Source organism: Arvicanthis niloticus, chromosome 3 (genome assembly GCF_011762505.2).
Source record: "Arvicanthis niloticus isolate mArvNil1 chromosome 3, mArvNil1.pat.X, whole genome shotgun sequence".
Lineage (NCBI taxonomy): Eukaryota > Metazoa > Chordata > Mammalia > Rodentia > Muridae > Arvicanthis > Arvicanthis niloticus.
In genome coordinates, this window is record NC_047660.1 from 97287955 (window position 1) to 97313293 (window position 25339).

A 25339-nucleotide genomic window follows, 5' to 3' on the forward strand; every position below is an offset into this window, starting at 1 on the left:
GAGTAAAATCATATTGCAACAGAGATTATTGTTTTGTCAATAATCTAAAGCCAAAATAATGTTTTGTAATTTTCCCTATTGCAATTACTACATTTTCAATGAATTGTCTCATTATAATTATTTATATTTTCAATTAAGTATATATTTCTTATTATAGAAGCAGAGATAAATGTTTTATCCTTAATTAATAATTTGTCTTCCTGACATGACAATACTTAAGCAATTAGGTAACAATCTGTTAAATATTAGTCAATAAAAATGAATTTTCATTTAATTTATTTTCTTTAGATTGGATTATGGTGTTTGGAAATATTTGGACCTCACTTACTATAGAGTCCTTTTAAAAAGCCATTTACTCTTAACAATAAGATGAGTGATTTGTAGTGTGGTGGGGGTCATACAAATTACATGGATGTTGAATTCATTCTTTGGAATTGCATTCTTGAAATGTAGCAATTGCAAGTTGACAATAGAAGAAGATGTAGCAAAAACTCTCATAAAATAAAACTATAAGAAATAAGGCATATGACTATTAGAAAATCGACTAGGAGAGCAATGCATTGTGCAGATATATGTCAATTCACTCAGAACAGAATCAGTCAGTCCTCTAGACATTTTCCCTCTCATTCCAGAAACTAAAGTAGAACAAAGTCCTACATTCCCACTAACTTCCCCCTCTCCAGTAGGCTGCCGAGATGCCTCATCAGACATTCAAAAGAAGGGAAAGTCAAGTTATGTATCTTCTGGGAGTGGTAGAAAGCATCTGTCTGCTAGCCAAGGGTACATGTATGCAAAATAAAAGAGAAAGAAAGGGAAAAAAAGCAAATTAAAATAAAACAACCAAACCAAAAAAATAATAATGATAATAAGAAGAAAAAGGCTACTGTTAAATGATCAGGAGGAATGGTATGACCTACAGTTTTCTAAATTAGCATTCAGATAACTCAAATACATATTTGCCTGCTCTCTTGACCAAATTGTCTAGCTCTCTCTAATGTTACGTCTTCTCACAACACACTTCATGTAGCCAGCTTGATCCTATATGAATAAAGAAATTGTAAACTCTCTTTTGTTAAAAGTAGAATAGAGAAAGATTTTCCTAAAGTTTTAAAGTATCGTTTTTCTGTTTCTTGGAGGTTTATATTTAGAAAAATTAATAGAAATACAAATGAAGTTGATCAAGTTATTGTTGTCATTGTTCCTGGGGGAGGAGCAGAATGGTGGGGAGTTCAAAATCTTCCTGGGCACTGTGAGATCTTGGACCAAAACCCTTTGTGAATAAAGTATATGAACTCATTCATGTCTTCAATTTGTCATTGTTGTGTACAGACCATGTTTTACAGCTCTGCTTTCAAAAATCAATCCTCAATGGGTTTTATTTGAGGACGTACCAGTAAACCAAGTTGAATACATTCTCTAAGGCTCAAATAATTTATTGATTGTAGTTTGCGATTTCAAATATTGCTCAGTTAAGATCAGTGGATTTTTCTACCTCATCTTTCTATCTGCTACTGTATCCATGGTTACACCATTCGTAGCTGACCATTCTAATCTTTTGAATAGGGAAGGGGGACCAACAACAACAACAACACATCATTGTGTCAAAGTGCAAAATGATCTGTTTTCAGGCATTGAGCATTCAGGTAACTGTGGATTCCATGAAACAGAGGCATTGTTGGCCATTTCGTTGTGATATTAATCAATATTCTTGGAATGAAAAACATCAGGAGTTCCTGGTTGGCTTTACTCAAAAGTTCATTTGATGCCAATATGAAAGCCAAGGAGAGGAGGCAATTATGCACACATGACATGCATCCTAGCTTCAGTATGGAAGCTTACATTTCAAACCTAAGGTCAGGAAAATCACACGAGAGTTGTGCTACAAAGTCTAGACATGAGGGAGATTGAAGAGGAGAGAGGAAGCACATTGCAGGTGTCAGATAATCGAGTCAGATTATCTGAACTGTGCTAGCTATGGGGGAGCACTTACCCTTCAGTCCAGCTAGAAGTTAGCAGGGTAAGAAGGAACAAACCAGAATAACATAAAGACTAGCAACAAGGCTCAGGAAAGCAGACAGGAGTACTAACCTAGCAGCTACAGTTCTTGGGTCTGAGCAAAGATTGAACAAGAAAACTTAAAATGAAACAAAACGACAACAACAACAACGGAAATCAACCTCCCCCAAACCAGTGGTATTCAACCCCCCCCCTAACTGTTGAAGATTATCTCAGTGGTGATAAAAATAGAGCAGTTCTAAGCAACATCCAGCTCTGGGGTGCTTGAGGTAGTTAACAGTTGTTAGTTGAGAAATAGACATTAAAACAAGTAAATGCAAGCACTATCATTGACCAAATGGCAAAGCTTAACACGCCTTCTTTTCCCATCCCACACCAAATGAGCGCTAGATTATTTCTCTGTAGGATTTCTCTCATACCCACGGACAGAGATAAGGTGTCAGTGAGTAGCCACTTGGCACAGTGAACTGTGGCAATACTTAATTACGGATTTGGGCATATCCAAAGTGTGCATTAATGGCCTTAGAAATTGGAGAATTACAGGTATTTGTTCAAAAAAAAATTGTGGAACTAGGTACCAACTCATAAAAACATAACTAAAATGGAAAAAATAAATCAACAGCACACATACAAAATAAAAACCACAGAAGAACAAAAGGCTTGACAGGCTGATGGAACCCTCCCCAGATCTTTGCAGTCACAAACAAATGAAAAGCAGGATCTATTTTTCCCAGTTTTTCCAATTCCATATAAATACTCCACTCCACTCTTTCTTAGACGTGTCTTTTCATTTTGAAATTGAACTTTTGAAATTGAAAAAAAAATGCCAACTGCCCCCAAAAAGTCAGTTAAACTGAATTTGGAAACATCCCAAAACACAGATACTCTCAACTCTCCCAAACTGCAAAATGTCCCATTCCCAAGATTCCTTGGAACAGACAGCGACAGGACAAGATTGGAGTGTTTCTTATTTTTTCCCCTCTGTCCCCCAAACATTCCTATGTGGCTTCCCTTTTCTATGTAGCTTCTGTCAGCTGTGTAAATACTAATGCAGCAATTACCAAGTGAAGTCATGGAAAAGTCATTAAGACCATCCTCTGACAAGAACGGGAAGTGCTTTGAACAAATACTCAGAACCAAGATTTAATTAGGCGTGTGCACAGTCAAGTATGTAGCAATGACACTGACCTTTTGGAACTTAAGGAAACTTTTTTAAAATGCAATACTTGATTTTCTTTTTCTTTCTCTTGTTTTTAAGTCTTTTCTTCCTTTCCCTTCTTGTTTCTAGCTAGAAAATCTGTGCTTTTGTTCTTTCCTGTGAATGACCAAGGTTTGCTATTTAGAACTACACTGGGATTGATACTTCATTTCCCCTGCTTTGTATTCCTCAGTGACCACCATAGCTCAGTTTGCCTTGTGCACTGGACTCGGTTGCTACAAGAAGGGAAGCTTCAGGCAAATAAGGGTGGGTTTCCCATACAGAAGGCTTGACCTGTTTGATGGTTTTGGTTTAAGCAATACAGGCAGCCGTAACTGTGACCCCACTGTAGCAAGTTCCACTAAGACCTATGAGCCCCACTCAAAGCCATACTTTTCTGTGTGTGCTTGCCAGGCATAATTGCCTGTGGCACCGCTGAATGCAGAGCCCTCATCTTTCTGATCTTTTCCGTGGGTTTCTTTATTCTTAACTGCAAATGTTCAGGGTCTGAAGGAGCTGCTTACATCTTCACTGGCTTCCTATGCTGGTTTCTAAGTTTGGGGAACAGAAGTATCCTGGTGGCACTGTGGTTGCAATAAACAGTCTAAAGCAGCATGGGGGCTTTGCTTCAGATGCAGCAAAGCAACAGTGGTGGCATGGAGATCAGTAGTACTGGGTTGCATTAATCATGGGGACACGATGCACATTTGGGAGGGCTGGGCAGTGCACAATTAAATGAGTGCCATTCACATTGTTGTCTGTGAGAAAGGAGGCTCCTGTAGTGGGTTACTGGAATGGCTGGATGGGGCAGCCTTTTTCTTTGAGAAGGCACCTACACTCTCTGAAGGTCTTTTCCCTTCCTTGCAGAGTTTAAAGGGTCAGTAGAGAAGAAGGTGAACTACCCAAGGTTCTGATAATTTTATAGGCACATACTATCACATTTGTTTTGGCTACGTTGTATAATCTATACTATAGAATCTACAAGGATGATCTTATCCTCCAATTCTACCTTCCAGGATTTTGCTGCATGACCCATCTAAGATATTTCAAATAGGTTTGTTACATGTATTAAGTCACTGAGCTTTCAGTTGAATTCAGTCTGCAGGGTTGCAAGGACCTTCACTTCAGCATTAGAATGAAATAAATCCTGTCCTCATGGGGAACTCTCTACCTTTGGCCTTCATGTATTTCCATGAAAGGCTATAACCATCTTCAACAGCTTCTATCATGGGTCTTCTAAATTCCTTTGTGGGGGTGTTGCTAGGATCTAAGGACATGCTCCAAGTATATGCTCTATTGCCGAGGGACACTCCCACCATTTCTCCACTCAGTTTTACTCCTAGTTGTTCTTTCTCTTTCCTCTATTAGTGAAGAAATGTAGGGCCGAGCACAAGCCAAGCAGCCATTTTTCACTGTGGGTGGATGGCAGAAGAGACACGAGATGTGGTGAAATGATCTTGGGAGAATCGGAGACCATTTGGAAAGAAGAGAATTTTCCAAATATCACTTGAAACAGATCTTTCATGAAGTTGATTTGAATGGTGATTATAATTAGGATTTTTTTTTCTCATACAAAGAGAATGCAGAAGGGTATGGTGGGTAATGTTATTTCCAGATGTGCTAACCAGAGGCTGTCAGGCAGTGAGAGAGAGGACCTGTCACACAGATGCCCTTTATTTAGAAATTAAATAAGTACTGGATATGCCTACGTCAGTCAAGATTTTAGAGCAGGCAATTCAAGGGTAGTCACTGCAGGGCTATCACCTCTACTCTAGCTTCAGCCTCACGTGTTCCTTAGTCTTTCATGGTTTTCTGTGTGGAAGGCCACCGTGTGGAGTTGTACATCAGGCTCCACCAAAGAACACATCTTTCTTTAAGAAATCATTGGTATAGAACTGGGGGTTCCAATGAGTAGCGTTTCCCTTCCCCCAAAACATCATACCTTTATCAGATGGAAATGTTCACAGCAGTGGGACTCACTGAAAACGTAATTTCCCTCTACAGATTCTATAGCTGTAAAATCATGACATACACACTCAGGCTTGGCTCTCGAGCAACAGTGGAGCCCTGAGCAAGCACTCCAGGAAAGCGCAGTCTCTGCTTTGGGCTGTTCTTGCAGGGACCTCTGGTCTTATGTCTATGCCTCCTAGAGCTGGGAACTAATGCCTTAGTATTTGGATTAAGTTCTAAGAAGGCTTCCTCGTCTGTCTATTTGCCTGATACCCTCTTGATCTGGTCACTCACCACCTTGTGATATTGGCCATGATATCTGTCAGTGTGTGAAATGGTCGGCTTTGAGGGAGGCTGAGTTGGGGTAACCTGAATATTCCCTGGGATGCAGATGCTGTAAGAGGAAGAGTCTCATGTGACTTCCTCATTAATATGTCTCCATGCTAGACAAGTGCTCAGTGACCTACGCTGAAAGAGGGAGCCTCGTACTAAAATAAGAAACCACCATGACAGTTCCGTGGATGAACGCACACTTTAGTTCTCCTTAGACAAAGCTGAAGATCTCTGTGCAGAGTAAACAATGAATCTGCAGATCTCTGACTTTATTTTTTTTTTTTTTCATAAAATAAAAATTCAGCTTTGGCTTTCACCATATCCTGGGTTTTAGAAGTACTGGGAGATTTGGGGCAAAAAGTGACAAGACAAAAAGTACAGAGACACAGAGGCAGGGGACTGCAGATGAACTGGGGCTGCTTTTAGGTCTCTGATATCTCTGCTCAGAATGTGATTTTAGGTACCATGATTTTTTTTCCCACTGCATGTGATAATGTCATCATTTATTTTTAAATGGTTCTAAATTGCAGATTTAAGTTTATTTCAAATCATCCCTATTTTTAAATTCCTTTTAATAGGAGGAGGCGAAGCACCAATATACGGAATCTACTATATTTGAGGGACTCAAACAAATACGCATTTGGCTGTGAATTCCAAACTCTCGGCAAAAATCAAAAGATAGGCATAGATATAAAATATACATTTCTTTGTTTAGTCCTTGGTAGAGAATGTCAAGTATTGCACTTTAAAATTACTTTCATCTAAGATTTTGCCCCAAGTTTCACCCTGCATTAGCTACATGCCCCTAATGTGATTTTAGAATCTTACATATAAAAGCAACTAATTTTTCTCATTCAACTTTGGAAGACTTACTTTACAGAACTATTAATTTTTTTTTTAAGAAATAGCATATGTACTTACAAAACTGAGAGATGGGGGCATCCAGCTGAGGCACATTTCCACCCTTGGCATTGAGCTTCTGCACCTGGGTAGGGGGCACAGGTTTGTGCGACTGCCCAGTGGCCCTGTACATAGCTTGGACCCACAAGATTCGATCTTGTTCATCATCACTTGCAAATATCACCGTGTCTCCTTCTTTGACTGCATTGAAGAAGGCTCGGCCACCCTCCAAACCTGCAAGGAAATAAAAAGCACCATCTAAGCTGAGCTGTGAGAATATCAGCAGGGAGCAGTCCCTAGCAAGCAATTTCTACTGCTTTTCTTTGGGCCAGAATGGGGAGGAGCAATTTATCTGACTTCTGGATGGGGCGGCTGTAAACGACTTGGCCACTGAGTGGGACCAGGTATTTAAGAAGCGTTTTAAGGCTGGCTCATATCTCTTTCTTTGTCTTGCTAGTGACAGTACATCAAACAGCCACATTAAACACCTGCTTATAAACACAGTTCTTCCCTAAGTCATCATTATCATCACCAGCACCACCACCAGCACCAGCAGCATCACTGCCAACATCACCATCACACCACTGTCACAACAACCACTTCTCTTGGCCCCTTCTCCCTTCAGCTACTGTCCTGTGGTTCTTCTCTTTACAGTGAAAAGAACATATCTACTGAGGCTTCTCTGTCATTTCTGCACATGTGACATAGCTAGGCATTTTGATCAAGTGCAGTTTCTGATCCCAATTTCTGTTTGCAGTGAATCCTGAGACCCTGAACTTTCAACAAGCTCTCTGAAAATGCTGATGCTATAGGTCAGAGAATCATCTCTGGGCAGCAAGAAGACTTCTCCATTTGACCATAAAGCCCCTCTAGTCTGGCTGCTGCCTGCCTAAAACCTTTGTTGTCAAGGCCACCAATGATATTAACTTTACCGAATCCAATGTTCAATGTTCAATGAGAAATCTTAACTCCGCTCACTGTATCACACGATCAGCTGCAATCCACACTCACTTCTGGTTGAAACGTTCTCTTTCAAGAAACCTGACACTCCACTTACCTCTCAGCATGTGGTGGCTGCTCTGCTTGCTTTACTGTCTGCTCTTCCTCTTCTTCCTCCTTACCTTTTAAATGTGAAAGCATCTGATATTCTGCTCTTTCTTTCCTGTATTTACAGTTCCTGGTGATAACTTCCATGTGCTAAGAATATGCTGAGGGACTTCACATCCCTTCCCTTTGGAGTCCTTCCTTCAACTCCAGACCTAGACTAGTGGTGGCTCTCTGGACTTGTGCACTTGGACAGACATCTCAAACATGCCACACTCAATGCTGAAGGCCTGGGCCTGAGGTTTTTCTCAAGCTCTTGCCACCTTAGGAGAGCTGAGCCCATTTGGCTGAAAAGTGCTGTCTGCAATCTTTGGGCTAGTTTAGAACTTTTTATTAATTTCTCCCATGGGTATTGGTGCTGTGGGTTACCAGGGCAGGGACCCTTCTGCTGCTACTGGTGCTGGCTCCTGAATCTGGCTGTAATTACCTTGAGCAATCTCCTATCTCAACCAATGCACTCCCAGTCTCATGTTCTAGTGCCAACTCTCAGTATTGAACCAAGTCAATGCTTAATATAGTAAATAGATCATGCTGTTTCTCTGCTCAGCTCACCAGAAGCCCCAATCCTATTGAAACAAAACCCCAGGCTCTGTCAAGGTTTGCAGTCCACATCAATTGACTCTCTGCCACCTCTGTTCTTTCATGTGTGCACTTCATAGCTGTGTGACTCACACACCTCCTTCTACATATCTTGACTTGAAAGTTACATTCTTATGAGGTCTTCTTTGACCTCTATCTCTCATAATTATCTCTAACAATCTCTCTCACCTTGACTATTTTTCTCTATTATTCTTTTAATTAAAGATGTTTTTATTTGTGTGTGTGTGTGTGTGTGTGTGTGTGTGTGTGTGTGTGTGCTCGCACACACACACACATGCAGACTCGAAACCAGAAGAAGATGTCAGATCCCCTGGATCTGGAGTTGCAGGTGGTATGCTGCCTGATGTGGGTGCTGGGAACCAAACTCTGTTCTCTGCAAGAACAGGAAGTGCTCTTAATTGGTAAGCCATCTCTTCAGCCATCTACTGCTTCTATCAACTTCTACTAAGCTCCCTAGCTTACCTTGCATCATAAGGACCAAGGTTTTATCCGATTTAACCTCTTTCATTGGTATCTAGTATAATGCACAGCACAAAGTAGGTGCTCAAAAATATTTCCTGAAAAAAAATGGCCTCAGGTAATTCTCAAGGCCAGCACTTAAAACAAGGCCAATGATAGTTTATGTCCATCAACATATTCGAAAGCCTGCATTTTCAGTGAGGTGGTGTTTCTCTATCTAGATATAAAGTTCTTACCTTTGTCAGGCATGTATCATCTCCCCGTTAGTTGAGAGCCAAGAGGTACATGAATGATTGATTAGCATCTCCAAGCTGCCAGCAAGACCAGTCAGGAGTCTGTCTGCAGCAGAGCAGCGCTAGGTGTCATTGCAGTGATGTGAAGTCTTCTACACTGAGCTCATCATGTTTATCCAGGTATCTCTTTTACAAGTGTTTATACACTGTGGGGATATTTCATTGATAATGGCCAGGGGCTAAGATCAATAAATAGCTACATTCTTTTTGTTTGTAAGTTATTTATTTATACACATATATCTGTTTGTATGGACATGTGTATATGTGTGCCTGTGGAGACCAGAAGAGACCATCAATTTCCTGCAGCTGAGGTTATAATTGGTTGAGCCCCTAATGTGGGTGCTGGAACCAGAACTCCTGTCCCTCTGCAAGAGCATCAAGGACCTTCACTAAGGACACGCTCTCAGCCCTGGCTACTTCTTTACAAAGAGGATCCAGTGATTCAGCATCAAAACAGCTTTGAGAGGAGTTTTTTGGTGGTTTTGATTCTGAGGAGATATTTACTTGGTTTCTCATAACTTGTATAAAATGTGTGCTTTAGAAAGAATGGTGCACATTTAACAAATCGGGAACCTGGATGACATGATAAGAAGGAAAATTTAGAAGTGGAGGAAGAGCTTTGAGGGATGCTTCAATGAGCATCAAGGAGACAAGAGGAAGAGCAAGTCAACACATCATGTGCCTACTCTCACGCTAACCTTGGAGATGTGCCACCTTGCTACAATCAGTAGATACCGGGGGTGCCTCACTTGAGATGGACTTCCCACTGTCTCAAGCCTTGCAAGGAGTTCCAGTTACACCTTTTCTTAAGGTAAAAAGGAATAGGCTACAATGATTCTGAGCCTGCCAACAACTTTATAAATCCTGCATAAAGTTAAGAGGAGAGGAGGAAAACAGCTTCTAATGTCTTTTTTGACTAATAGGCTCACCATCCAAGAGCATCCCTTAATCTCTGAAGATATGACTACATTGTTATTAATTTGCTTACACCTCCATAGATAAAATTGGCCAAGTGCATACTATACAGGAACCCACTCCAATGCTTAGGGGAGTATGAGAATTTTGCCCTACCTCTTTCCGGCTCTTCACTCAGGACCAGAGATTTTTAACAATAAAATACAGAGTTTAGGGGCTGGGGCATTAACTCAGTAGCTGAGTGTTTATCTAGTAGATGTAAGACCCTATGTCCATCCACAAGATCACAAGAAAGAAAAAAATAATCTGTTAGGGCTATAGAAATATTAAATTTACATTTCAACTAAAAATAACTTGGGAAATAAATAGGACTTAACACAGGAATAGGCAGAGAGAAGCAACTGCTTGTTACCTTCAAGAACGCAGTCAATTGACTTTCTATTTACATCTCTCAGGAAGAAATTACATCTCATCAGATTAATGTGGAGACAATAAATGAAGCTTTAAGAATATACATGCAGGGATGGAACACTGGCTCAGTGGTTAAAAGCTCTTGATGCTCTTGTAGAGGACCTCGGTTCAGTTCTCAGCATGTACACAGCAAATCACAACCACGTCTAACCCTAGTTCCAGGGTATCTGATACCCTCTCCTGGCCCCTGTGGGTACTGCAGCATGTGGTATACTTCACGTACATTCAGGCAAAACACTCATACACAGAGGGTAAAAATAAATAAAAAAATAAAAATGAGAATATTCAGGTGTCATTCCTGTGTGTGGAATAAAAGCTCCCCGCCTCCACCTTCCTGCCATGGAAGCCCTGATTTAATCGGTAAATTCTATGGGTAGCTTTGTTGTAATTGTTCAGTGACAAGCACAAGAGAGTGACATGGGTGGGTCCCGGGTCCTGGGTCCACTCTCAGATAGCCTGAGACCTCTCCAATCTGTTTCTTAATTTGAAACACAGGATGATGTTTCTGATCCCACTTGCTTGTGAGATGGTGATGAGGATCTGGTGTGAACACACAGAAAAGAGGGAGTTGGGGGCTGTCTTGACAGGAGTCCCTGACGTGCAATGGCATTGGTGGTCATACAGAAGCAGGGGTGGGGATTGGCTCAGCAGGGCTCTCTGGTATAGAATGGCCTTGTTTTTCTTTGTTATATTGGCCTTCTGGCCTCCTTCTCTAAGATATGTCTTAGGCACAACTGTTTTACTTGTAAAAAGAAATCCTAAGAGAGAAAAAAGAAACTGGAGAGAAATACAAACCACCTCACAGTGTCCCAACTGCTGGCTTTTAAATGCAGGATCCTGTCATTCGGACATGTTGCACAGAAGGTTCATTTTGAACTCCTGTTCATTAGGAAAGCTTCTGGGCAAAATCTGAATTCCGATCTTTATGGAGTCAGCACTGTCCAGTGGATACTCCGGCAGGATGTAGTTACACACAGAAATTGGAAAGTTTAACTTGCTTGAATCCCCCAGGGCCAAGATTTGGAGGGGACTGATTGATGTCCCTAAGTGGGCAGGAATGAGGTCTTCTCTGTCATATCTTTTTGAGTTAATATCCCATAATACCCCGTTTTCTCTCAAACTCTGCTTCCCCCCCCTCCTGTGTATTTTGTTGCACGTGGAAGAGCAATATGGGAGTTGAAAAAAAGGTTTTGGGCCAAATGATGCAGTGTGGTTGGAAAAGCCTTGTGCAGATTTGGCATAAAAATGAACTTCTCCGGGAGAGGGCTGCTGGTGCTCGTTGTTCATTAATATGCTGAAATGATTTCGCACCCCCCCACCCATTCTGAAGGTTCTTTGAGACTGATTTCTATTCAGTTTTCTGGGGAAAAAAATAAAATGGGTACGGGGAGAGGTGTGAGGGGGGCAGGATGTAGAATGTAAGCGATGTAGAACTTACAAGAAATACCACCACTTGCAAGGCGCTCTTCGCTGCATAAGCCCAGGCGCGCCAACGCTTCGAGTCAGGGAGAGGCATCTTGTAAGGAATACAGTGGGTAGCGCAAGTTTCTTCCTCCAGTTCCACCAGCTAACCTTGTGTGTTCTTGGACTCTGGCCAGGGGACATACGTGCACGCAGGGAGGCAGTTTCTCTTGGACACCAAGGACACACACTGGGGCTGAAGCGATGGCTTAGTTAGGGGCTGAAGCGATGGCTTAGTTAGGGGCTGAAGGGTTGACTCTGCTGGTAATGTGCTCACCATCCAAGAGTGAGGAGCTCATTTCCAGCACCTGTGTAACAGCTGGGCTTACACCTGTCAGCCAAGTGCTGGAGGGGGCAGAGACTTTGGCACTCGAGGGCCATCACTCCAGCCTAGCCAATCACTGAGCTCCTGGTTTAATAAAGAGAACAACTGAATACTCCTGATTCCAACCTGTGGTCTCCACATGCACAAACATGTACACTCACATGTACAGAGGAACACACACACACACACACACACACACACACACACCATAGTCTCACACAAACACAGTCCCTGGTTTATCAGTACATATTCTTTCTCATGGATATTTTCAGCAGCATCCAGTAGAGTTCGTCCTTGATGTGGTCCCAGGTGCATAAACCCCAAAGTGTGTGTTTTCATTTTGGCTTCCAACCAGAGACTCTCTGGTGTATCAGGTTACTGCCTAACATGGACCAACTATCTTGCCAACATGAGCTTGCCTTTTGTGTGGGGGCATAGCCAAGGAAGGAGTGGGTACCTGGCTGAGGATCAGTGTAATCCACGGTGTAGCCGTCCAACTGGAGGAGTTCCTGAGGCTCTGCTTTCTTTTCTCGATAGCTGCACATGGCAAAAGTGTACTGGCTGACCTGTAGGACAGTAAAGCAGACTGTGAGACTGCCCCACCAAGGCTCATCCCCCTTTGAGAACCATCCACATTTAACTGAAGCCCCAGTGCTCCGTTCTCTCATTCACATTTCATATAGCATCTGACAGTGGTCCATGAGTCTAGCTAGAGTGGGTTCATGTACAGAATGGAAATAAGAGTCTGTCCCTGGCACTTAGTAGGCACTTAGGAACAGTCAGCTGTTATCATTACTGTAGTTTGGCTTTTATTTTTGTCAAGTGTATGCATGTTCATGTGGGTGTCCATGTATATATACATGGACGTGTGGCAGAGGTGTAGGTATATTTACATGAATGTGAAGCTGTGTTTGAAGACTAGAGGTTAGTTTCAGGTGACATTTATCCACCCGGTTGTTTGAGACAATGTTTTTCACCAGCTTGTAAGTCACAGATTAGGCTATGCTGACTGGCCAGCAAGCCCCCTTTAATGTGGTTTCTGGGCTGTCTTTCCAGCCTTCTATTTACTATTTTGAGACAGGTCTCCTTATAGTTCAGGTTGGGCTTGAATTTCTGATTCTCCTCCCCTATATTCTGGGTTCTGGGGTTACACTGTGGACTACCTCATCTCATGTTGCTGTTCTCACACAATTGGGTTAGAACCACACATTGCCATTCTTTTGTGACATAAGGCTGACTGGATGGCAACAGTTCTATGCATGTTGCCCAATATAATCTTGGCCAGTGGTTAGAGAACAAAAATTCATTTCTTTGCAGTTGTTTAAAAGGCTCAGAAGGTGGCTTGGTGGGTAAGGCACTTGTCCAGCAAGCATGAGGACTAGGGTTCAGTTCCCTAGAACTTACGTAAAGCCATATGGGTAGTGTGAATCTGCAATTGCAATGCCTCTATGGAGAGAGGAGAAGCAGAGGTGGGAGATGCCCAGAAGCCCACATGCTGGCCAAACTGCATACATGGTGAAGAGCAACAAGAAATCCTGCCTCCAAACATGGTAGAAGTCACAGACTGATGCCCAAGGTTGGTTTTTGACCTGCTGTGTGGCATGTATGTACTTGAACTCACACAAAGGTATGCTTCCCCCCTCAGGCACACACACCCATGCATTCGTGCACAAACACATACACTGCATTCATATATAACAAGCTCTGCTTTCATCAGTACTGAGTTTCTTGATTTGTTTTTGGCTACCCACTGCTATTGAAGGGGCACTTGCAGGGACTTGGTAAAGTCTCCCCTCTGTCTTAGACAAGCGCCGCAGTGACATGCTGTCACAAGCAATGAGCACTCCACTGCTAGGTGCCAGTCACAGCCAGGCAGCCCCAAGCCCCGATGGCATGGCCGTTGTCACTGGCGCCCTAAATGGCAGCCCTCACTTTACTGATATTGGCATTCCACGGCAGTGCAGGGTGGTGCTCCAAGCTGCAGGCCCGCCTTCAGGACCCTGTTGTCACTGTGTATGCAGAACTGGCGAGGATGCTTCCCTTTTCTACATCTGGCCTATTGGCAAGGAGCCCATGGCAAAGCAGGCCTACCCCCAGCTTCCAGCCAAGCTCACAGGCACATTTACCGTCATCCACGGATGTCAAATGCCTCGGTGAAGGACTGCCACATCCCTCACCCCTTACTTCCCTTTATTGAAAGAGACAATTCTAAGACTTTGAACCCAGCCAGGGACAAGTGTAGTCTCATCCAGAGAGACTGGTCTCTTTTTAAGGGCAATTAAGAAACGGGTGCTTTCAGACTCCACAATAGGTTGCGCTGTCCCGAGTCCTGAAGGTTCAGAGTAAGAGGAGAGAGAGCACATTCATGGGGCTGGTTTGTCTGCTGCTGCCCTCTGTTGGTTTCTCATGAGAATTTTACTGCCCAATTTGGGATTCTGAAGAATGAATGCACTGTCTCCCAGGCTAGATCAAAAAGAGAACTTTCATAAGGGAACACGAACTGGTTCCTTATAACAAGCAGAGCACGCCAAGACGTCCTGCTCTCCTACAACATATGTCTGAGTGCAAATGGGGGTGGTCAGAGAAACTGGGTTCCTGGTCTGGTTCAGTAAACTGTCATCTTTCAGCCTCCAAGCTCTCATCTGTGTTGTGCTCCCTTCCTTCTCTCACTCCTCCTCCCCCTCATCCCTGTGTATCATCTTGGTACTGGGCAGTTACTGAGATTCCCACATCATGTGTGAGGCTTGCACAGCAATCGTTCTATCAGTGTGTGTAACTAAGTAGTTCCCGTGGATCTGGCCCCATCATGCAGCTCAGAGGACTTCCCTGGAGGTGACCAGTCCTTTGAAGGAGTATCTTTGTTCTATTTACAGTTCCACAAGCACACCTGGTCAAATAATAATGGGCTTTTGCTAAATGAGTCTGACACATGGGGGACATATGTTTAATCTATGACATCCTTCTCCACAATTGACAGTGTCTCTCCATGTACAGTACCAGGTCATGTCAACCCGTGGCTGGTCCTACCCACAACAAATTCTTCATGATGCCCTCACCACAAAACAAGGAGACATAGCTAGATCTCTCCTGTGGTGATTAGTTCTTTCACTTGGCAACAGGAGACAGGGTGGAGTTTGTCAGTGAGGTCAGCCAGAAAGACGCCAGTATGCACTTGAGGTCCAGATAAATACCACAGCAAAAGTGTATGACTTCAAGATGCAGTCTTCTACTACTCCTGAACCTTTTACTTTTTTCTTTCCTGTTTTACTGGCTCCCTCTCTGCAGTGCTGTCTGCTGCTGCCCTCTTCTGGAAGTACTGATGACATGCCCTGCAGGCTGAGGCTGTGTGACTTGTTAAAAAAAAAAAGAAACAAAACAAAATAAAACAACAACCTCCCAACAACTACAACAACAACAACAACAAAAACCCAAACCAAAACAACAGCAGCAGCAGCAACAACAGCAGCAGCAGCAACAAACTAAACAAACCCGAGTTGGCTCACTTGGGAGTGTTTTATTTATTTTTTTTCTTTAAGATCTGACAATTTACTTTAGGATTCAAAAGAGGGGAGAATATCCTTGGACTATTATCCTGAGTTTTAGATGCATCTCAATTTTTCTAGAATGCTTGGAGATCACCAAGAAGCTAACAAAGATTTGGGAACATTAATTTTTTAAAGCTGCCACATGTTACTAATAGAAAGCTACTCCCAGTGAAATGCAGGTTTCCCCCTAAACTGCAATTTTCGTTCATTTTGAGAAGTTCTGGGACTGGACTCAGGTTCTCACACATTCTAGGTGTGTGTTCTCCACCAGGCTTTGGATTTATTTGGATGGAATGTTAAGGAGCCGGAAAATGTTATTGGATCATGCCACAGGCAGAGCATAGGAGGTAATTTTTTGAAGTCAGAGAGTACAAGCAGCACGGAGTAGAGAGTTAATGGTCCCGAGTGACAGGCAGGGTCCTATTTTATGTCAAGGGGATATTTAGCAATGTCCCTCTGGGTAGAACTGAGGATGAGCTCCTGGAATTCCCGAGGCTTTGATAAAAATTTTATTTTATAGGTGACCAGACTTTTGCTACTTTGATTCACTTTCTGCTACTTTTAAAGTAGAAAGGGGTTTATAAAGGAGCGGGCAGAAGTTGTCAACATTAGCATCTTGTGTGTATATTGGGTCAGGGAAAATTCTGAATAGGTAATTTTTTTTTTTAAATCAGATGAGTGAATCAGAGCCTTAGTTGAGATGCTCAGTGGTAGAGCATGATAGTACAGGCTTAGGTCCAGGACCCTTGTCTGATCCCCAGAACTGAAAAACAAATGTATAAGAAAAAACAGAACAAATCAAGGTGTCAGGTATGGTGGTATACAGCCTTCATCCCAGCACTTGAGGAGCAGAAGCAGGAAGACCACCAGTTAAAGGGCAGACTGAATGTGTGTTTGTGTATTCAGTTTGTGTGTGTGTGTATTCAGTGAGAGCCTATGTATGTAAGTATGTACACACACACACACACACACACACACACACACACACACACACACACACATGAAAGAGAGAGAATCTTAAATAAACCTAGCCAAACCAACAAACAAAAACAGGAGATAAAGAGGGCAATCATTAGATTTGGCTTGTTTCCTGTCGTTTGCAACTGGAATGTAACTCTAAGTACATCCTTCAGCAGAAATGTGTGGAAACACATTCTTCCAGTTGTAAACCACTCTGTTGAAAACCAGAAACAGAGAGTGGGTTTAAGTAAATGGCTCCTAGGACCTTGTGTGTGTGTGTAAATCTCTCTGGGCACCAGACTCACCTAGATGTTCAGCCGCATGAGGCAGATGCAGCCTGAAGACATGTGCTATGCTTCATATCTAGCTGCTCATCACTCACCATCTTTATTTTAATTAAATTTAGTTTTGTGTATTGATGTTTTATGTGCATGTATGACTGTGGAGCTCAGAAGAGAGTGTCAGATTCCTGGAGCTAAAGTTACAGCTGGGTGTGAACCACAGGGTGGATGTTGGGAATCGATCTGATCCTGAGTCATCTTAAGACCACTGAACAATCTCTCTAGCTCCCTCAGCCTCTGTCTTTGAACAGATCACGGAAGCATGTTGAGCCTAATTTTTCCCTAACATTAAATTTGGAGACAATTTATACTCACTGTAGTATAGGCACCTGCAAAGACCAGCTTCACAAATACTTTGTGAACTCCACAGGACCATAGGAATACACTATTATTAGCATTTTAGGAAAAATTTAAAATATGATTTGGCAGTACTGACATTGGGATGAAATACTTTGAAGAAGGGGGAAACCAAACACCCCCTTTTTAAAGCCAGAAATAGTTTTCATATTGGAGAAAAACAATACAGTTTTTGAGATAGGTTTTCAAGGTTCAAGGTTGGCCTTGAACTTGCTACTCAGCCAAGGATGACTTTTAACCTCTGATCCTTTTGCCTCCCCCTCCCAGACATTCAGGACAGCAGCTTGCTTATGATGTGCTGGGGAGAGATTCCAAAGCTCACGCATGTTAGAGTCTGACTGCACCAACTGAGCTATATTCCCAGCTCCAAGAAAAACAACTTCAAGATATAAATGGAGAAGAAATAAGACTTTGTGATCTGGAATTGGCACACATTTCCCTTTGACGCTGTACTTGTACACCCAGGTCAAGGATTCTGACCACTGAATGGAGCTCTGTAGAACTAGAGTCTTTCTAGATACCAATGGTTTTTCCACAGTGTGGTCGGTGGTAGTGACGAAGGTGCATCTGGTCCTTGCCACACTCCCACAGATTGACAGTGAGTCCAAAGGAACTTCCTTGATTCAGGATGGCAAAGACCCCTGTTACATATCTGGGTTACAGGCTGCAGCTAAACTTATAGGGCATGTGTAGGGATTTCAGGAACCATGGCTGAGGAGGCCTCGGAGTGCTGTTTGCATGTTAGTTAGTTTCTTTGCATCTAGTTAGTTTCTTTGATCCTCAGTTCAGTGAACATCAGGAAGCCCTGCATGTAAGCAGTCTGTAGTCAATGCCATGAGACCAAGACAGGGCACTAGAGGCTTAGTACTGGCTTCCCCATCACTATGATAAAGGAGCTGACTTGCCACCTTCAGAGGCTGCTTAGACTGGTAAGGCATGAAGGGTCTGATCTCACTGAGGCAGAGGCTTGATTAATGTGGGGGTGTGCTACCATAAAAGGCAGGGAGCACCCCTTACTCATGAGAAGCCTCTTGGCATCCCACAATGCATCTCTGCTGCTCTCTAGGAATGCCATAGAGCTTCAGACAGCCTGTGCCCTTTTATGTTTTTTCCAAAGTCAGCACACAGCTTTTTCCTTTTTTTTTTTTTTTTTTTTTTTAAAGCCATGGTGTGATTCTCATCTCCTCTTAAAGGAAGTCTGTGTGTGAAGGCCCCAAAACATCTGTGTTCCAGTTGCACAGCCCAGAAAAGCCATTCACTTCTTTTGGGTTCAGTACACAGCGTGCAGACACATCTTCTCTGACATTTTCTGCAAATCTCACCACACCCTGCCCACCCACTTTCTTACACTAAAGCTTCTTTTTCTAAAGAGAGAGGTCAGCTACTTGTACGATTGTGTATACGAGTGTGTGCACACATGTGTGTACAGATGTGCATTATATTCACTCGTGCACCTGGAGGCCGTTATTCTCCACCTTCGTTTTGGAGACAAGGTCCCTTTACTGAAACTGAAGAGGGCCGATTCATTCAGACTGGCTGTCCAGTAAGCCCCAGAGAACTCCCCATGTCTGCTTCCTTGGCACTGGGATCTACAGCAGTGTAAATTACTTTTATTTATTTTCTATATGAATTCTAGGAATCAAATGCTTGGATGGCAAGCACTTTCCTGATGAAGTCTTCTCCCTAGCCTGAGTTCAGCTGCTTCTGAATATCCTTCATTTTTAACGATTCTCAGAGATAAGTCACATGTTGAGTGAAGCACTCTTAGGTACTCAGAATGTAGAGAGACCCCTAGTCCTGGCGAGATAATGCTTGCTTACTCTCTGGGAAGATGTCATCAGCTGCTGCCTAGACTGCATGATCTGACTTCCTCAGAACCACCTGGCATTGCCAGGGATGTCTCCTCTCTTCCTTTATCTTCCTTGCATCAAACAGTTGCTGAAGGCTCCCGTGGATACTGGGGAAGCTGTGAGGGTGGTGTGGGGCAACACAGAAACAACGAATCGTGGATTGGAATGCAGCTAGCCCCAAAGCAGTGCAACGGCATACTTGAGTAGGTCTGTACAGGTGTAGGCCTGACAAAGGTTTCCGGAAACTTGTACAGTTACTTAGAACCAGGGGGGAGCGGGCACACCGTGAGGGTCAGTGCAAACATAGCTCCAGACAGAAGTCAAAGAGTTCAAGAAGCACAATTACAAGGTGCCTCATTTGGAGATGTGTTCCAGAAAGCATTGCAATTAGCATTTGAGAGACTGAGTTATGGCTTCTGTGCCCTGGTGGAGGCTGCATGCTGGATAGAGTTCAAGGCAAATTTAATGACAGACTGAAAAACTTTGAAGCACAAATCAACCAAACCAACAGCAAAAGGTGTCGGGGAAGGGTTTTGGGGACCTTTATTACAAGTCTGTGGAGAAATTTTTATATGCATCTGAGTGAGCGAAGATCTTATTTTAAACATTAGAAACTGTTATTGGTCTCTGTGTGTGAGTCTTTTTCTGTGTATAGGTTGTGTATCTAAGGGGGTTCTTTGTGGTATTGACAGCAGTAGTCAAACTGGCAAGATCTGGAAACAATTAAAAAGGGGAGACTTTACAGGTATGGGAGGAAGAACCCTCTCTGTGGCTTCATGAGTTTATAATCTGGAAAACATTGTGGAGTTCAGTGCTTGGGCCTTGTGGCCTCCATGTGCCATACCTCAGGTCAAAAGCATGCATTCATCCTGCCGCATCTGTAATACAGATAGCTCTTAAGACTGATGACAGTGTTGAAAAGTTACCTGCACCAACACAAAGAACCTCTTCTTCCATCTTTTCCACACATTCTTACCAATGGTCCATAAGTACCTGCAGGAAAAAGAAAGACCAGAGCTGTATTAGCCCCTGACTAATAGCGCTGGTCACCACACCCACCAGGGAGCCCACCCCTCACTCACTAAGAGTCCTCAACATACCCAGGTAGTGTGAGAGGAAGCTACAGGCTCCAGCCTCTCTCCTCCCAATGTTTATGCTTCATCACACATTGATATAAGTGATCTATGATTTACTCAATATTTTCTTTCAATTGTTTATGATATCATGAATCAAATACTTTGAAAAAAATCTTTATAACATGGGTTTGATATACTCATTATACAGAACACACTAAAATACATAATAATCCATGATTGTGTGGAACACTGAAATGAACCTATATTTTACCCATTTTATGAATACACTTAGGGCAAGATGTTAGTCCGTGGTGCAAAGACTAACATCTTGGACCATGATGGAACCTCTATCTGCTCTCCCTACTCTTGGCCTCTGCTCCAGACATTACAACAGAAGCCATGGGGTTTTCTAAAAGGGCAAGCAGCCCATAAGTTTCTCCTTCTATATAAAGATAAAAAGCCCTTAGGCAGGGTACTTAGGCAAAGGTCCTAGCTAAGATGTGCACACCAGCTGCAGGTGGAGAAGGTGTTGCACATAGGAAGGGAACAAGATGGCATGTGAAAAAGATATGGTGGCTGAAGCACAGCTGAGGCAGAGTGATGGCCAGATACAGATAGCCAGTCCCCATGTTGCAGCTGACGTCACTTCAGTCAGCAGTTCTGTGGTAGATCGCTCATCTGACCCTGTCAGCATTCTTTCACTATGTGCTGAAATAGTGTATCAGTATATTCATGGAATTTATGGACATAAAAGAGAGGCTCAGCCAGGGCAAGAGAGAGAGAGAGAGAGAGAGAGAGAGAGAGAGAGAGAGAGAGAGAGAGAGAGAGAGAGGTATGCAGTGACATTTAGTCTTCTGGTTCTTGTTCTGTCAATCATCCAGAGAGGCGGGGCAACTGGCTTCAATTTTATTGTTCTGCTGTTGGAAGGATTCTGTTAGACAAGGCTGTTGAAGTGTAGACATGAGTCTTGACACTGGCTGGGGATGGAGCTCAGTTGTAGAGGGTTTGCTTAGCATGTGCAAAGTCCAGGATGTCATCCCCAGTACCACAGTAAACAAACAAGTAAACAAACAAACAAACAAACATATGAATGAATAGGTAAGTAAATAAACAAGCAAACAAATGTGGTTTGAATGTGAAATGTTCCCCCACAGGCTCAATGTTTCAGTGCTAGGTTCCCAGGTGGTGATCTGGCAAGGCCGTGGAATGTTCAGGAGGGGGAGTCTCACTGGAGGAACTGGATCGGTGTGTGTAGGCCTTGATTCATTATAGCCTGGCCTATTTTCTCTTTCACTGTCTGCTTCCTAAGTATAAAAGAGATGTGATCAGCAAGCCTCCCTTCCTGCTGTTATGTGTCCCTTCATGAGAACCTGAATCCCTTCGAGCTGTAAGCTGGTACACCCTGTTTCCCTTAAGTTGCTCTGGTCAGGGCATTTTATTGAAGCTTTAAGAAAGAAACAAGGACAATAAATAAATAAAGGCTAAAGAACAGATGCACACCAAGTGGGATCCTTATTACAGAGCATCAGTTGTGTCCAAAGAATAATTATTTGGAAATTGTGAGCATCGTTGAACTGACATACACAAGATACACAATGGTCCAAGAGAGAGGCTAAGGTTGCAACTCTCTTCTCTTCTGGAATTGTGTGTGGCAGGTTCGAAGCTCAATTATCTTGTCCTGACCGTGCCTACATATCTATCTAGCAATGCATCCAGCTACCGCATGTATCAGGAAAGTTGCAGTTTTTGCAAAGAACTTAAGTGGAAGAAGAAGTTCACTAGAATCCATAGCAGGATTTGCTTTGAGTGGTTAACTCTGCCTTCCTCCGGGCACTTGGCATGGATTCATCATAACTTGGAGAGAAATGGAGATCTTGAATAAGGAACTCTACGGCATGGAGGGAATATGGAACCATTCTGCATGGAGTCTGTACTGCTACTGAGTGACATGACGTAGATTTAAACTCAGAGCCACCTCACTGTAGAACAGCTTTTCCCTGTGCCCTTCTAGGGTCTGCCTCCCCATCTAGGATCATAAAGAATAAGAGTATAGGAGGGCTGGGGAGATGTGGGTCTATAGTGAGGAACTATATGTGGGTCTATAGAGAGGGAGGGATGAGAGATACTGATGCGCACTGCATGGTAAGGTCACAATAAGCAATAGCTGTGTACCACACACTTCAAACAGTGAGAGCAAACACATGTAAACGTTTTCATCATGGAGAAATGATTGATGCTGGAGATCAGTGTGCTTTTCCTGATGTCAATTACACAGAGTGGGCCTGAGGGATGGCTCAATCAGTAAGGTGCCTGCCATCCAAGCATGAAGACCTTGGTTTGCTTCCCTTAGAACCACATACAAAAGCAGGTTTGGTTACATGAACTTGTAACCCCAGCACTAGGGAGGCAGACATACGCAGGTCCTTGGGGTTTGCTGACCAGCCAGCCCACCATAATGCATAAGCTCCAGACTAATCAACGACAGACCCTGTCTTAAAATTAAAGCAAGGTAGACAGCTCTAGAGGAATGACACCCCTGCAGCTGACCTCTGGCCTCTGCATACATACATACCAACATACCAACATCCCCCTTCTCTCTGTCTCTGTCTCTGTCTCTGTCTCTGTCTCTCTCTCTCTCACACACACACACACACAAACACACACTACACAGTGTTTACATGCACTGGAGAATAACTTGGTATCCCAAAACTTCATTTGTTTTTAATTTTACAAATCAGTTAAAAACATTCACATTTTAAAAGTGAGAAAACAAACCCCGTGAATTGCTTTTCTAACTGGAGAGGGGTTTCTGTTTGAATGCATCTGAGAGTGAAAAGCTGGTGGGATCAGAGGAAATTCGCAATTCTCCTTTGGAAAGTATCAGTTGGTTTGTGTGAGGGTGGGGCTCTCCCTCCGAGGCTTTCCTCAGAATGGATGCTAATGTGGCACATGCCAGAAGGTGTCAAAACTGAGAAGCTCTGAGGGCTGTGAGGCACCGTGTCTGTCTAGTGAGCCCCGCGTTGCTTCCTCCAGGAACAGAATGTACAGTACCTGGAGCAGATGGACGCCATGAGACTACAGACACACAGGTGGCTTCCCACTTCGAGCCCCATCCCCAGCACACTGAGCAGCATTAGTGTTCCAAAGCTTTTTTTTCTGGCTGTCTGGAAGCCTGGGCTGACCATCAGATAAGTCAGCAGCCCAAGGTGTAGTGAGCTGAAGCACAGCCTGGTGCTTATGTCTGAGACTAAAGGAGACGCCTAAGAGGGAATTCTGGTGCATTTACCAGCTACTCTTAAGTGAGTCTCCTGCATCACTTAACATGATAACATCATGGGACTGCAGAGACACACATCCCCTGTGCATAGCATGCTAAGGACAGGTAGTGTCTGGTAAATATTAGGTGCTAGTGTTCTTATGCTCACCACAACTAACAATAGCAAGCACAATGGTGAACAGGCCTGATTTGAATTTACATTTAGCTTCTGGGTACCTATCTGCTTGGGAAGAAGTAGTGAGGTGACACATCTGGTGCTGGGACTTTGGCTATGTTTTCGATCATGATTTTCTTGTCACATTTTATGAAACCTACATGAGTCATTGATATTCCTGTCATTTTTTGAGGGTGCCTGAGTTATAGGTGAGGCTGGAATGAGCTATAGAGGACTAACAAACCCCAAACAGAAGAGGAGGGTGTATTTGGTTTGTACTCATTGCAGGAATCCTTCAAACTAGATGTGTCACAATCCCCTGGCCTTGGTGTCCCTCTGTCCTAGGACTATGTGGGAGGGCAGCAGTGTGGCAATGCCTGCAACTGGTGAGTTTGTGTACTGTCTGTCTGTCTGTCTGTCTGTCTGTCTGTCTCTCTGTGTGTACAGTCTTTGCTGTCTCAGTACTGTGATTTTACTATGTGCTACAAACTAGCTTCGTTTACTAAAGAGCACCCATGCTTATCACCAAACTTGCAGGTGCTCACAGTGTCTAATAGTGACAATGGTTTATTGTGTATCTTCTTCCAAGCTACCTAGTCATGGGCACCAAGTGCAGGAAAATGGCATTTTCCAGAATCCTCAGCCTCTGAGTTTCTTATGTGGGAAAGGTTGATAGACTGACGAACATTACATTTTGAGGACCCCTGAGGGTGGTGTTGGTTCTACTCTGGCTTAGGTGTAAAGTGATAGGGGCCGTGGGCCTTGTTTTCTTGGGTATCTGTGATCTCTCAGTGTCTGGTGCAGCAAAAGAGGCTATAAGGCAGGGTGTTTTTCTTGTCAGGTCTTCATAACTATTTTAAAATAGCATTTAAACTTATTTTTTAATTGACAAAATTATATATTTTTTGGGTATACCGAAGGTTGGCATATGTGTGTGTGTGTGTGCAATAGTTATATTGAACTAATCAGCTTATCATTTTTCATAGTCTTGGCTTTTTAAATGGTGAGAATACTTAAAGTCCACTCTTAGTGATTTTTCAGGTGCAGTGATGACGTAATTTTCACCATGGTCACCATGTTCTACAGCAATTCTCTTGTACTTAATTCTTAGAGCCACAAGGCAATTCCTTCTTAGAAGAGAGAAGAAAGTGCAGCAGGAGCCAGGGTCCCCACTGGGCACTTGCCCTGCAGACTGAATGAGAAGAGGGGAAAGGCTTGAAAATGTTCCAGGGGAAGCTGTGCACTGGGGGAAAGTCCAAAGAGTGGAAGAAAGGGCAGGAGCAGGTGGATCTTTGTGAGTCAAGGCTAGCCTGGTCTATGCAATGAGCTTCAGCCTGGTCTATGCAGTTAGCTCTCTGTCAGCCAGGGCTACATAGTGAGACCCTGCACCAAAAACAAAGCAAAAGAAAACAACTCCCATCTGAAAAGAATGAAAGCAGGCATCAGGTATGGCCACTAGCACTACCACCATTACTACTGCCACTACGTCTATGACCACCAGCACCGCCACCAGCACCAGCATCAGCACCACCATCAATAACAACAACTCTTTTGTGTAGCTAAAGCTCACGCCACATTTCAAAACTTGTTCTATACAAATATTCTACATACAGTAAGTCTTTTAAGCTTTACAATAGTTCTGTGAGGTCAGGACTGTTATCTCCATTTGATATGAGCAAAGGGAAATTCAGAGGGGCTAGGCACCTTCCTATAGCTAGTACTCAGTGCCTACAGCTGTCCTTAGCCATCTCCCT

At 43.2% G+C, this 25339-nt stretch overlaps 1 protein-coding gene across 29 annotated transcripts in view; it reads right to left on the reverse strand.

The window, feature by feature from the left end:
- Window positions 1-25339, reverse strand: part of Cadps (calcium dependent secretion activator) — a 431715-nt gene that overhangs the window by 140320 nt on the left and 266056 nt on the right. For all 29 annotated transcript variants that reach the window (XM_076931554.1, XM_076931557.1, XM_076931556.1 and 26 more), the window contains exons 9-11: window positions 20005-20071; window positions 12483-12591; window positions 6419-6631 (exon numbers count right to left, since the gene is read on the reverse strand). In XM_076931554.1, coding sequence (XP_076787669.1) covers window positions 6419-6631; window positions 12483-12591; window positions 20005-20071 — 389 coding nt within the window. The remainder of the gene's footprint in view (window positions 1-6418; window positions 6632-12482; window positions 12592-20004; window positions 20072-25339) is intronic.